The 14,795-nt window shown below is 48.4% G+C and overlaps 1 protein-coding gene across 1 annotated transcript in view; it reads left to right on the top strand.

The window, feature by feature from the left end:
- Positions 1 to 1,631: 1,631 nt before the first annotated feature.
- Positions 1,632 to 14,795, top strand: part of Acvr1b (activin A receptor type 1B) — a 37,257-nt gene continuing 24,093 nt past the window's right edge. Inside the window, exon 1 of the mRNA XM_021183435.3 lies at positions 1,632 to 1,768. Within this exon, the coding sequence (XP_021039094.1) occupies positions 1,678 to 1,768 (91 nt within the window). The 5' untranslated portion in view covers positions 1,632 to 1,677. The remainder of the gene's footprint in view (positions 1,769 to 14,795) is intronic.

Here is a 14,795-nt window from a genome sequence, read left to right as displayed (position 1 = left end):
TTTTGGGGGGCAGGGCATGATTGAGGGTAAAAAGAATAAAAATGGTGGTGTTTATTTACCCAGCTATGCACTAAGCACCAGTTTGACTTTCTACTTATATGTGTTTGTGTGTTGTCCCTGGGGAATGAGGCCAGAAGTCCTGTTTTCCTTGGGTTCTTTGTGTTGGAGACAATTATAAGGTAAGATGTCAGAACAGTGCCCCCCCCCCCCGTTTGTTTGTTGGTTGGTTTGGGTTGTTTGTTTGTTTGTTTTTGAGACAGGTTTCTCTGAGTAGTCCTGGCTCTTCTGGGACTCACTCTGTAGACCACACTGTCCCAGAACTCAAGAGATCTACCTGCCTCTCCTCCCTCCTTCTTGACGGTCTTCTCTATCCCTTGGTCTCACACATGAAACTATCTATGACTTTGAAAGGCTAAGATGTTGCCTGTTTTCTCCTAGTTGGTTATCAGAAGCAGAATACAGATCCCAAAGTCTCTTGTGAGCTCTTCAGAAAGATATGGGATCATTTGCCTTTTATAAGTATTTCCTACTAAATTTGAAAGTAATGTTTATCTGGAAACTATTTAGAAACTACCGGAATACTTAAAGGAGAAATAAAAAATTATTTCGGCCTGCCTCTGTGGCACACACACCTTTAGACCCAGCACTTGAGAAGCAGAAACTGGCAGTTCTCAGTGAGTTTGAGGCCAGCCTGGACAACATAATAAGACCCTGTCTCAAAAACAAACTGAAAACCCTAGTAGTAATATTGAGTAATATCGTTCCCTTTTCTCCTATGCATACATGCATACATATCATCCACAAAAACTTATTGTAAAGGTTGGTGTTTGCATTTTCATTTAACATGGAGTAACATTTCCTCGCGCCATTAGTTTTTGTAAACCGATTTTTAATCGCTAGTGCCCCTTCACATGAGTGAGCCACAGTTTATCTAAGCTTCTATGATTGCTTCTCTAGTTTCCAGCTTTTTCCAATGATAAATAAGCAAGGGAACATTTTGCGTAAATATTTAGCCTCATTATTTCCTGAAGACAGACAGGAGGAAATGCCGGGCAAATGCAATGCGTTTTGTGAAGCTGTCTGATAGGTGCTGTCACATTGTTTCCCAAAATGGTTCTACCTGGCCAGCACCCTCACCAAGGCTGTCAGCCGTGCCAGCCTAGCTACATTTCGAAAACACAGACGCTCGCACAGGTAGTTGTGTCCAGCTCGCTGCAGCGGGAGGGAACCTCGAGGGGACGCCGGTCAGGAGACTCTGGCGACTAACCCAGCGGGACTCAACGGGCCGGAGGGTCGGGGCTGGGGGAAGGAAGGAGGACAGGCGCCGGCGCCGGCTCCGTCACTCCGCGGAGGGAGGAGGGAGACGGTCGGTCGGCGGACCCGGCCTCCCCCGCTTTCGGCTCAGCTCCGCACGGGTGCGCGAGGTTGGCCGAGGCGAGAGCCTCCGCCCCTTTAACAGGGACCCTCCCCTTTAAGGCGGGCGCACGCGCGCACCCGGCCCCGCCCTTCGGGGGCGCGCGCGGCGGCGGCCGCACCGGCTCCCGGGAGCTCACGTGCCGGCGCGGAGCGAAGGAGCCGGGCGCGCGCGTGCGGGCGGGAGGAGGGAGGGAGGGAGGGAGAGAGGCGCCGGGGGCGCGCGCGCGCGCTGGGCGCTGCTGGGCTGCGGCGGCGGTTACTATGGCGGAGTCGGCCGGAGCCTCCTCCTTCTTCCCCCTTGTTGTCCTCCTGCTCGCCGGCAGCGGCGGGTCCGGGCCCCGGGGGATCCAGGGTGAGTCCGGGGCGGGGATGGGGGGGCGGCGCGGGATACAGACGGCCAGGCGAGGCCTCGCACTCGCCGTGGGGCTCGGGCGCGCCCCCTCCCCAGCCGCGCAATATGGCCGGGCGGGGGGCGCGGAGGGCCGGGGTGGCGCTGGGTCAGCCTTGGGGACCCGCGCGCTCTTCCAGGCGGAGCCCGACCGGGGCGCCCAGGGGGTCGCGCCTCCTGCACCCTCCGCTCCCAGCCCAGGCTTCCTCGAGATGTGGAGGTCTCTGGCTCCTGCCCTTCAGCACGTCCGTGCGAGGGGGGTTATTCCCTGCCAGCAGATGCTTCTGGGGGCGCCTTTTCTCCCGCCAAGATTGTGGGGTTCGGCGATGGGGGGTTTGTTTCTCCGATGTGTTCTGTTGCCGAGAGCCTATGCGTACCCTAGGCTAGAAGGGTAGGGGTCTCTAAGCCTCCCTTCATCATGGGGTGCCCCTACCCTCTTTCCCCTGCCACCCTGATGGTCTAGGCACCGGAGTCACATTCCCCCTTCTTTCGCTCAGCTCCTTGGGTTCTGCAGGGCACCCCCCTCCCACCCACCTCGGATATCCATGCTTGTAGACGCTGTTTGGAGGAAATGGGGCGAGCAGGCCCCTAAACCTTTTTGGAGATTGGCCTCAGAGCCACTCCAACCCTGTGAAAACCTAGTTCCCCAGCTGTTAATCTGAATCTAGGTGTGTTTGCATGCCTCCTCACCTCCCCCACCCCGCCCCAGGGGGCCCATTCAGTTAATCACTCCGAGGATGCTTTTCAGGTGAGATCCTGGAAACTGCTTCCAACCCCCCCCCCCAATTATTTAAAGACCCCCACGGTTGGACCGTCTCCCTGGCCCTTGGTCAGTACTTTTGCCTTAACACACAGTACCTCCTCCCGGCACCCACCCTCCACACACACCCCTTACCTTCCAGCCTTAAGGGCCTTGTGTGGCCAGGCCCACCCCCACCTTTCCCACTACAGAGGTGGAGACGTTTCTGTGGGACACTACACCGTCTGTGTTGTTTATGAGGCTTGTGAGGCTGGGAAGAGCCCGTGAAACCCTAAAATATTTCATCTGGTAGTATTCTCAAATGTGCTTTGGCATTGGGGTTGCAGAAGAAGGTTATATTTGGCAGTTGCATCAAAGTGATTATTGACCCACAGATGGGTATGGTGAGACAATTAGGGGTTGTATTTGCTGCTCCCATTGTACAAAGCCTTCTGCTTTGGCTTCTCAGCCGCCCCCAACCTTCCAGCAATGGAAGTTCGTGTGTGTGTGTGTGTGTGTGTGTGTGTGTGTCTCTGTCTGTCTGTCTGTCTATATCTGTCTGTCTCTGTCTGTCTGTGGCTCTAATCTGCACACACACACACACACACACACACACACACACACACACACGATGCTCAGGTGGGTCTTGGTTTAGTAACGCAGACCCTCAGTAGAAGACACCATGCTACTTTGGAGTCTCAAAACCAAGCTCACTACCCCCAGCTTTGATGTGTTCTCCCAGAGTGGCGGGGCTTGTGCGGCTTGTGCGGGCGGCTGGGTCTTTGTTCACTGGCTAGTGCTTCTGCTAGGCACTGTGCTGAGTTCCCTGTGTTGCTGCTGCTCTGTCACAGGTAACTGAGCGGTGGCAGAGACTAGTAAACCCTGCTGAAGGTGGATGTACAGCCTTCTGTTTGTGGGGAGAGAGTGATTTTTATAAATAAGAATGTTCTCTGGGGCTTGCGGGCCATGTTTTGGGATCTGTGACAGTGCTGTTTCCCTAGTAGGGTGGTAAAAATAAGGACATTCCGTCTTCAGGTTTGTCATGTTATGTGTGTATAAATAAATCTCTAAGTCCCTCCAGTGAAATTCATATCCTGCCTCTAACATCTCCAAGATTTTGAAACAGTCAGTTCCCTGCTGATTTGGTGTCTGTCTGTGGGCTTGCCTTGTTGCTAGCATAGTTAAGAATGTTTAATTGGTAATCCAACTGGTTCTGAACACGGTTTGTTTGTGTATCCTCCCTAAAGTGGATGTTTGTTGGGGTGACAGTGGGTGGGTATAACTGGGACTTGGGTTCTTTTTTTGGTAAATGGGATATTTGGTTGTGTGTCCAGCAAACATTCTCCAAGGCCTTCAAACTTCTTGGCCAGACACTGCAGTTTTTTCCGGGATACATCTAGTTGCCAATAGTGCATGCTACAGAGACCACTGTTGCAAAAGTCTTAAAGTCGGACGTCACTTCTGGGAAAGTAGAGGCTGGGATAACAAGAAGTTGATTTTTTCCCCTCCCCTGCATTTCCTATACAGAGCTCGTCTGTGGGCTGGAGAAGTGACAGACCAAGGCAGTTCTCAGGCCTGGTATGTGAACACCATGTGAGGGCAGCAAGAGATAGGTGTCTACTAATTCATCAAGACTGGGGCTTAGTAAAAAGCCAGGACAAGGAGGAGGATTTTTCCCTGGAAACAGCATCCACTGGGTAGATGGTGTGTTTTAAGACCTGTCTTAGGAATCTTAACTAGTGTTATAAAATGTAAAATTAAGTTAGTAGCAGGAGAACAAGACATTCATGTTTTAAAGACAATCGCAGCAAGAGAGGCATCTGAGGTTCTGATAGGAACATTTTGCATTTCTATGAACAGCTTCATTGAGTGGGTTTGGACTTGAGGTGCGGGAGGTGGGGGGAGTGAACTCCTGTGGAGGGGCAGGGAGCCTCTGATTAGTTTGTTCAAACAGCTCCTGGGCAGATGTGATAAAGCACATTAAAATGGCTACTCTGGGTAAAGGTTAGAACCAGATGGAGGGAGGAGGCTGTGCTCAGGGAACTTTGTTTCATACAGGTTGCCCTTGAACAAGTAACTTAACCTGTTACTGCCTCAACTGTCCCTCTGGAAATGAGAAAATACCGTGTGTCGCGCCGATTGGGACATTTGTGAGGCTGGCTGACTGATAGGCCTTTGGCACGGAGGTATTTTTAGACATGGTTTCTGAGTTCACTGAATAAGCAATGTTGGGTTACTTTTTATCTTATGGGCAGAATAACATACTTTGATTGATAGACACGCCACATGTCAGTGTGGCTCGTTTCTGATTTTGCTTTTTAGTAGCCAGGGTTCAGATTTCCTCCAGATAATTTCTGCCCTTGGCAGGCTTTTTCCTCACCCACCAGCAGCATACCTGATCTAATGGAAGGCAGGCTGGAGGAGTGACCTGCTTTAGGCTTTATTGGTTGGCAATGTTATGCAACTCTGGGTGTGTTTATGGTACTATGTAAATGTTACATAAGAACATGGAGGCTGAGAGGTGGCCAGAACTTGGCTGTGAACACAGGGAGGTTAGACGGAAGGAAGGCTCCGTCCAGAAAGCCCTTGCGAGTCTTCAGGCAGGGGGGAGAAGCTGCACTGTATTTTCCTCTAGAAACCCTCTCAAATGATTGTGCCTTTCAGGGGACTGCTGTGTTATAAATAGGTTGATTCTCCACCGGTGAGCTAATTGTAACCTTGCTACCATTTAAGAATCAGTAGAGAGGAGGAGGGAGAGGAGAGAGGAGAGGAGAGGGGAGGGCAGGGCAGGGGAGGGGAGGGGAGGGAGACCCGCGCTGTCACTTTCAGCGTGTCCTGTCAAGGAGGCTGCTTGTTGCATCTGGGAACATGAGTTAGTTGCTTTGCAGTCTGTTCTCATAAGTGCCCAGGAGTACAGGGTGCTGTGTGGGAACGGAACCCTCAGCCCAGGGCACTTTTGACTTTCTTTCTTTTTTTGCAAGTTAAATTATAATACTGGTATGGCTGTTGTGTTTTAGTTTTGAAATCTTTGCGTGTTGCTGACGTTCAGCTTGGGACAGCAGTCAACAATAAGTCTGGGATTCCTTCTCTCTGTACTGAGTTCTTATGTTGTCTGTGGGGGGCGTCCACTGCTGTAAGATGGCGTTTTATCCTTTTCCTCTATATTTACAAAAAGATCCTCTTCCTCATCCAGCCTACAGTGCTGGACCAGCTGCGGGCACTCTCAGCGGTCAGTCCCACCTAGACTAGGCATTCATTCACAGCCTTAGAGTATATGCTCTTGGCCAGTCTAACTGGCATTTCTCTCAGCTTGTGCCATGGAGAGTCCAGTTTGAATACCGGGCTCTCTGTTTCTGCTCATCTCAGTGTTTCTACCCTGTGTGTGGCTTACCATGAGCTTGGACTCCAGAGACGCCATCTTCACTCTCTTCTGCTGTGTACCTGTTGGCTTCCATCAGGATAAGGGGACAGGTACATGGGTGGTCCTGCAGAGCAGCCTCCTTAACCTTGCTTAGAGCCACCAAAGTTTGATTTAGCGGTGAGTTCTCCATCCCCGCAGATCCTACCCATGCTGCCCGTCTCTACTCAGGCCTTGTGGCCATCCTTCCCATTTCCGTCTCTCTGTCCAGTCTCAAGCTTGTGTCTGCCTCACTGAATCCTCTGGGTTTGACATAATGAAAATGACAAGTGTCCCGTGGCCTCTGAAGCCTACCTGGTTACATATAGGGGATGCCTTTGTTCATTCAGTTGGATATATGCCTAGAACAGCTTCTGGCATGAGGACATAACACTGAATGAGAGGAACAAAAGTTCCCAAAGCCCTGCTGTTGTGGAACTTAAAATCACAGTGGCTTAAATGCAACCTAAGTAAACACGGTTCCCATCCGTCCTCTGCTTTATTCATCCTCTGTAAACCTCGGAGACGGCTTGGTAGTTTGGTCTGTAAGTTGGCCACAGACACTGCTGACCAATAATATGAGCCGTTGCTCCTCTAGGAAGTACAGGGCTAGTTCCTGCAAGCCTCTGATGAGAGGTTTCATCAGTTGATCAGCAGATAACCCTGTTTCTGTGTGAAGACCCCTATTTAATACATAGTGTTGGTTCACACCGTGAAACTCAAGCAAGAGCAGTGCTCTACCTCTTGTCTGAATCAAGCTCCCAAACACACCGTTCTCCCCAAGGCATTACTGTCTTCTTGTGCTTGGGAACACCAGATATCACTTCAGCACTATGCTTGGAGACTGTTCTACATAGCAAAACCATCAACAAAAAGCATGGCGCTAAGTAGACTGCCAAGAGGACTTGTGTTTACCGTAGGAGAACCTAAATGGGGAGCGAGTGTCACCTTGACCGACCTCCAGTGGGAGCGCGTGTACTGAGCTTGCTCAGGTCTTACTGTTGTGTGCATATATCCTCCAATGGCTGGAAAGGATTTTGAGCATTGTGTTTTGGGGTTTCATGTAACTTTTAGCAAGCAGGCAAATTCATTTGCATGCAATCTGAATAATGGAGATCAATTTCAGTAGTTAAACAAATGTCCTAGAAGTAAATTGTATCATGTAGAATTTTAAGAACTCCTTTTTGTGTGCTTGTGTCTGGTGTGTGTACATGTGTGAGCTGCCACACTTGGTCATGCCTATATGGAGGCCAGAGATCGATGTCGAGTGTTTTTCCCAGTCATTGTCCACCATATTTTTGGAGACAGGGTATCTTGGATAGACTAGCTAGCCAGCAAGCCCACAGGACCTGGCTGCCCCCCCACCCCCCACCGCCACATCCTCTCCCAGTCCTTGGATTACAGATGTGTGCCTCCACACCTGGCTTGTATACGGGTGCTGGGGTCTGACCTCAGTTTCTCTCGTTCACACAGGGAGAAGTTTGACTATCTCCCTAGTCCCTAAGGTCCCTAATGGTGCCACTGCATCTGGACATTTTATTGGTTTTTGGCAATGCTGGGGCTGGAACCCCAGAATTGTATAATACACACAGCTAGAAGTCCTCTAAGTAGATAGACATATACATGTTGAATATGTTTGGGTGATCCAGAGATTCCTTTAGCACATACTCAGTGAGCACCTTCCATACACTGGGCATTGGCGTGGCTGCGAGGGACATAGCTGCCTTTCTTCAGAATGCCCACCTTGTGCCAAATGAGACGGACATAGACAGCAGAGAAGAGGGTTGTGCTTTTGGCAGCCATGCTGTTTCCCACGCAGAGCCCTGGAATCTGATGTCTCTCCACTTGTACCCAGGCACTCAGTCTAACAGTGGTGTAGTTGGTCCTACCGCCTAGGGATTTGACAGATAGGTCTCAGTCTGTTGATATTCAGGTAAGTGGGCTTGATATAATTGAACTTGCCCTTTAAAGCTTATTCTCAGTCCATTGCAGAAAGGAAGTCAGTGATGTTCCCACTGGCTTAGAAGCAAGTGAACACCCATGTTCTGAGCTTCCTGTCCCAACAGACACGTGTGGGCAGACGAGTTGCTGAGAGTGGTCCTCATCTGACAGGAAGAGTAAAACAGTGCTCTGGGTCCTGGTGTTCGCTCGGCAGTGGATTTTGCAAGCAACCATTAAACTTGGAAGGGGACCTCATCTTAGAGAAGCCGACCTTAGCTGGCTCCCGTCTTGCTGTGTGTGGACTTGAGACCTGTAGAGACTGAATAAAGAGTAAAGTGCTTGTGCGCGTGTGGTGACCAGACAGCCGTGGGCACAGCGGAACGATGGGAGAATGCAGAGAAACAGTCCAGGATGTGGCCAGGAGTTCAGCATCCTTTCACTAGGACTTACATAGGAAAGTCTTTTCCGCGGTGTGGTGGCGTGGGGCATGAACCTATCCTCGTAGCCAGGAGGCTGAGGCTGGAGGATCATCTGGAGTCAAAGTTGGAAGTTAAATGGAGGAAACAGGATTTGTGTATTTTCTAGATTAGCTTGGGTTGAATTGAGCTGAGGAGTGTCTTTTTTTTTTTTTTTTTTTTTTGGTTTTTCGAGACAGGGTTTCTCTGTATAGCCCTGGCTGTTCTGGAGCTCACTTTGTATACCAGGCTGGCCTCGAACTCAGAAATCTACCTGCCTCTGCCTCCCGAGTGCTGGGATTAAAGGCGTGCGCCACCACGCCCGGCTGAGGAGTGTCTTAAGAATTTGTGGAGGAGCCCCTTCGCCCCAAGTCCTCAGGCATTATCTTGATATGTGTTTGTATATTGCACTTAACACTCAGAGACATAAGATTAAATCAGTTTGTTACTAATGGCCCAGGCATGCCTGGTCCGGAGAAGAAGCAAGAGGTATATCCTTGCCCTTCAGCAGTTTACAGGCAAAGTGACTTTGCTTCTGCCTGTTGGAATTCCAGTGGAACTGCAGGGGTTCAAACCTTCTCATTCACCGGGTGATGGTGGCAGTAAAAGCCACCAATAAAAGTCTAATCTGCTGGAAGTGCAGCTTCCTCCTGCACAGTGCCTCTAGCCTTTGAGACCTCCTTGTTTCTCAGCCTCAGCACTGAGGGCATAGGGAGCTTAGGCAGTGGCCAGCGCCTGGTGCTCTGACTGCTGGGGTCTGCTGGGTTCTAACCCTGCAGTCACCTCTGGCTCCCTCCCCTGCAGGGTTTTACTGTGGAGTGCACTCGCTCTGTCCCCTCTGTCTCCTCTGTCCCTACCCGCTGCTTTCCTATGTTTCCAGGGTCAGCTCTAGGCCCCCAGGTTTGCATGGTCAGTCAGATGTGGCCCTGCTCTTGGGCTTCTTGCTGCCCCTTGTTTCTGGCCGGCCGGGACCTTGGCACTGTTGCTGGCCTTTCAGTGTGGGCCCAGGATGCCTTGTGTTTTTCATGGCCCCATGCCTTCCCTGTTCTTTCTGGTACGCTTCCTCCCTCCTCCCCTCCTCACTGAGTTCCGTGACCCAGGGGATTTTATACTTCTGTGTTTCCCGTGGTCAGCGGTCAGCCGTGCACCTTCCCCTGTGGAGAGGCTGGAGGCTCAGGCCACTTAAGGTTTTGTTCTTCCTGCATTCAGACAACAGGTCCTTCAGCTAGACATCGAACCTTGAGTATTTTAAGTGCTTATATACATTTGATTAATTGAATTCATTTTTCCATCCTCTTGGCAAAATCCTAGGCAAATAATTCCAATTTTGTCTTTCTGTGATTTTTAAAAAATATATATTTTTACTTTTTAAAGTATGGGTGTTTTGACTGCATGTATGTATATGTACTGCACGTGTGTTAGAGACCAGAAGAGGTCGTCAGATCCCCTGGAACCAGAGTAATGGATGGTTGTGAGCTGCCTCGTGGGTGCTGGGAAGCAAATGCAGGGCCTGCTCTGCTGAGCAGCCAGGGCTCCTCCCTCCACTGAGCCTGAGCGGCTCTCCCGCCCTGTGTTGTATTTTGTTCTTTTAAATCCCAGTCACTATGGATATTTTTTAATTACTTGGACATAATCTCTCTTTGGTTTCTATTACACATTTATTTTATTGCAGCCAAATGAACTGTGTCTTAGCCCCATTAGTCTCCGTGTCTTAGTTGATTTGTTTGTCTGTTTGTTTCCTCTTCATTACCTGAGTTGCAGGAATCGGTCATCTCTGTAGCTTCTCTCCCACACAAGTGTGAGGGTCACTGCTATCTGCTGACAGTGGAGTACCTGGGTCAGGAAGAGAAGACTCCCCCAACTTTAATGAACCAGAAGTATGTCTGCAAAAACAAACAAACAAATGCCACCTTCTCTGTTTGTTATAAATTAAGGAGAATAAACCAAATTCCTGAAGGAAATTGGTGACAGCTGAGCCTGTGTGTTTAGGCCTAGGAACTTTTGCACACATGCCTTCCTGGTGATGCTGCTTTGGTGCTGTCCCTCCTGTGATGTGCAGGTATTTACCATCAGCCATAAATTAAACTCCAGTGACAGCTCTTTAGCATAAACATCAAACATCTCTTCTGAGTGAGAACAAAGCTTTCATTCTCTGCACCCCAGGCTTAAAGTTGAACTTGTTTAAGCAGCTCTCTGGGGTTGGGTTTGTCTCCGAGTAGACCTGGAAAGGCAGGCTCACAGAACGCAGCAGTGTGGAGCTGCTTTCCAGACACCTCTCTTGTGCAAGCGCCATTCCAAGATCTTTTCCAAGATTTGGAGTTAAATGCCAAGTTTATCAAACGTCTATTGTTAAGTTGGTGGGTTTGCCTCTAATACAGAAACTCACTTTATTACACCGGTTGCTCACCCCCACTCCCATCTCCACCCCATAAGTGCTTTTCCACTCTCCTTGTCTCCCAGTACTCAGGAGGAGGCTGGAGAGGAGGACTAATTCCAGGTCAGTTTGGGCTACATAGCAAGATCACCTTACAAACACAAGTAAGACGGCTCAGCAAGAAAGGTGCTTACACCAGGCCTACCCCCAGGTTTGACGCCTAGGACCCTCGCAGCAGAAGGGAGCACTGACTCCCAGACATGTACTCCTCCTACCCCCACACACAAAGTCAATCAAAAACCTAGTGTTATTACAACACCATAGAAAACGTGCTTGTTCCCTAGTAAGAGAACCATGTAGTTAGTCCAGTAGATCTACCACACACACCAGCAAGCGCACACTCCTAGCCTGATACGGAAAAGAACTAAAATTCTCAAAACTCCCAAATGCCGATCAACTGATGAAGGGGTAAGCAAACTCGGTACATTCAAATAGTGGAATTATTACTCAGCCACAGGAAGGAAACAATTACACATACTACAATATGGATGAATCCTGAAAACACTGTAGAAAAAGGAACCATGTCATGTGTTCCCATCGAGATGACACTTCCAAACATGGGTTTGTGGTTAGAGGTGCTGCTGAGGGAGAGGCTGGTTAATGGATTTTCTTATTAAAGGTTTTCTCTCGGAGTGCTGAACAACTTTTGAGAATTCCACAGTGGTGATTAGATATTGCGGAAGGCTTAAATACCACAGTATACACTTTCCAGTGGTTACAATAAGTCAATCCTGCTATATGTATTATCATTTAAATCTACACACCCAAAGCAAACTGTGTATTGTAACCTCAAATACAAAAACTAAACAAATGTACAAGAAAAAAATTGAAGGCATGGTGCTTTTCCAAGTGTTTCTCCAGGCCCTCCGCCATATCCCAAGTCCCAACAATCTCTGACTCACAGGGAGGGCAACTCGGGTCCTGTCACCTTTTCCTCTGTTCTCTACCTGGCACAGTATCTGGTAAATGCAGGAATACTGAGTTTGACCAACAGTGTTTGTTAAGTCTCAGCCCAGAAAGTTACATGCACGTCTAGATTGTAATGTCATTATTTATTTATGTTAGATTTATTAATTAATGTTGCACACACGTGCACGGTGTGTGTGTGTACCTTATTTGTGCTTGGTGGCCATGGAGATTAGAAGAGGGCATCAGATCCCTTATAGCTGAAGTTACAGATGGTTGTGACCATCATGCAGGCACTGGGAATTGAACCCCTCTACAAGAACAACAAGCGCTTATAAGCACGGAGCCATGTCTCCAGCCATAGTGACACAGGGCTCGCTGTCTAGCCGTGTCTGGTTCAGAGCTTGCTATTTAGACCAGGTAGCCTCACACTCAGGAATCTGCCTGAGAGTCACCTGAGCACTGAGATTAAGAACACGCACTGTTCCTCCCACTCTGTCTCTTTTACTTTTGAAAAAGGATCTCACATATCCCAGGCTAGCCTTGAACTTCCAACTGTCTACCTCTGAGTGGGCATCTGGTTTTAGGTGGTGCCTCTACTCCCCGAGCTCTTCCTCAGAGCCCCTGTGCTGCCATTCTCCCCACTGCTTAAAACGAGACAGTAACTACACATCTAGACAACTGTCAAAATGCTTATGAAAATCTTGAATTGGAGGTCAGAGAGATGACTCAGCTGATTCAAAAGCACTTCTAGCCATCTCTGATGACATGAGTTCAATTCCTGGGACCACAGGGGAAAGAGGTGACTTCAGAGAGTCGTCCTCTGACCTCCACACACACATGCCTTGGAATTTGTACTGCTCCCCTACAAATAAGTAAATTTTAAAAATTAAAAAAAAGAGAGATCAGAATTAGACAATAAAAAAATTATCTGACCCTGAACTGTCTCAAATAGATGTTTGGTTTGCTCAGGAGATAAAAAGGTGGGAAGGCAGTAATTGGGGACTAATTCTGAGTCCCAAAGTTGGAACTATGCTAAGTAGAAAAATCTTGCACCAGCTATTGGCTACCCTTTCCCAAGTTCCATTCCATCTTCATGATCATCAAAATTGAATTTTAAAACAAGACATGAAGTTCTGAGTGCTTACATACAAGACAGTCAGAGGCCACAACGCACTGTGGTATCCAGAAAACTGAGTTGATTTGGTGAAGAGACATTTCTTTTCTGTAGAATATTCTAAGCCCAGATGTTGAAAAGCATTTGATCAGATATATGACTTTATTTCTGGTCTCAATTTCTTTGATGTATACATCTGTCCTTATGTGGTGTTTGATAAGTATGACCTTGTAGAGTAGAAAGTTTGAAATTGGGAAAAGTGAGTTTTCTGAATTGGTTCTTGTATTTCTACCTTCCATGGTTGTCCTGACTCAGGATCCCTTACAATGCTATGTAAATTTTATTGTCAGATTTTCTGTGGGGGAGGGGTGTTGGCACTGTGATTTGATTTATAGTACAAGATATTGGGACGAGGGCAGGTGGGGGGCGGGGCTCAGCAGTTAGCAGTGTGCCCTGCTCTTGCAGAGGCCTGGATTTGGTTCCCAGCATCTGCTTCAGGCTACTCACAATTGCCTGTAACTGCAGCTCCAGGAAATCTGATGCCCTCTGCTGGCTTCTGAAGGTACCTGCACTCATGCGCACACACTAGCACGTGGATACAATTACGCATAATTAAAAATAAAATAAATGCTTAAAAAACATATGTGATAGCCAGGCATAGTAGCTTACAACTTTAATCCCAGCACTCAGGAGGCAGAAGCAAGTGGATCCTCTGTGACTTTGAGGCCAGCCTGGTCTACAGAGTGAGTTCTGGGACAGCCAGAACTACATAATGAGACCCCATCTCAATAGATTAAACAAACATATATGTGTATGGTATTGTATTTCATATATTTTATGTAGAATTTATATGTTGGTGAACAAATTAGGTTCCTATTTTTTGTGTATTTAGTTTGAAAGTTACATCATCTAAGAAACCACTGAGAGTTGTACATCCAAGTAAGTAAGTAGAGAAGATGACTGAGCACCCAGGTCCTGCAGCCTCCTCTCGCTCTCAGGGGAGCTTGCCTTGCTTTTCTCCATTACTGCTCTGTGTCTGGTGTGGCTGCTGTTCTGGGAGGCACCACCAGTCATCCACACAAATATTTTAAAGAAGGAAATGGAGATTGTGTAAAGTAAAACAACCCAGTCACAGAAAAATACACTGGGGCAAGTGGCATGGCCCTGCAAGCCTTATGCTCTGCACACTCACATACATCACACACACACACACACACACACACACACACACCAGATACATACATCACATATGAACACCTCACTCACACATATCACACATATACACCATACATCGCATACACATCACACATAATACATACACACATCACACACAGACGCATCACACACTTACACAGCATACACACCACACACAGACCATATCACGCATCACATACTATTCACAGTCATGTATAACACCTACATCATACATACATCAAATGCACGTGCACACACACTTAGTCAAAAGACAAAGGGCATTAAAAGACCGAAACCTAGCATACAATGTTTAGAATGGCCGTAGTAATTTTTACAGCGACTGGATGTCCTGGGTAATTCTCCAGTGTGCATGACTAGAACTGAGAAGCTCGTAGCAAGTGGGGGCTTTGATAGCAGCACAGTGTGGGGATGCCAAACTGCAGACCTGTGGGGAGGCACAGCAGAAGGAGTGGCCTGGTGGAGACAGGACAACCTGACACAAGATCTCTGCTCACGAGATCTTGTCCTTATATGGACTCACTAGGCTTGGAAGGATGTGATGCCAACCTCTGGCCAGGGTAATGAGGCTGGACAAGCCACAGGATTAGATCAGACATGAATGATTGTAGACAGCAATTATCAAAGCAGAAGCAAGAGAGGAACCGATTTGTAAGGATGGGCATGATGGCTCTTGCCACTGAGTGTGACAACCTGAGTTTGATCCCCTGAGATCCACATGGGAGGGGGCAGAGGTCTGATGCCCTCAGGTTGTCCTCTGTCTTCCACGTGTGCAAGATAGCATGCATGT

The sequence above is a fragment of the Mus caroli genome, unplaced genomic scaffold (assembly GCF_978045245.1).
Source record: "Mus caroli unplaced genomic scaffold, Mus_caroli_1 scaffold_16, whole genome shotgun sequence".
In the NCBI taxonomy this organism is placed as follows: Eukaryota; Metazoa; Chordata; class Mammalia; order Rodentia; family Muridae; genus Mus; species Mus caroli.
This window is presented reverse-complemented; position numbering and strand designations above follow the sequence as displayed.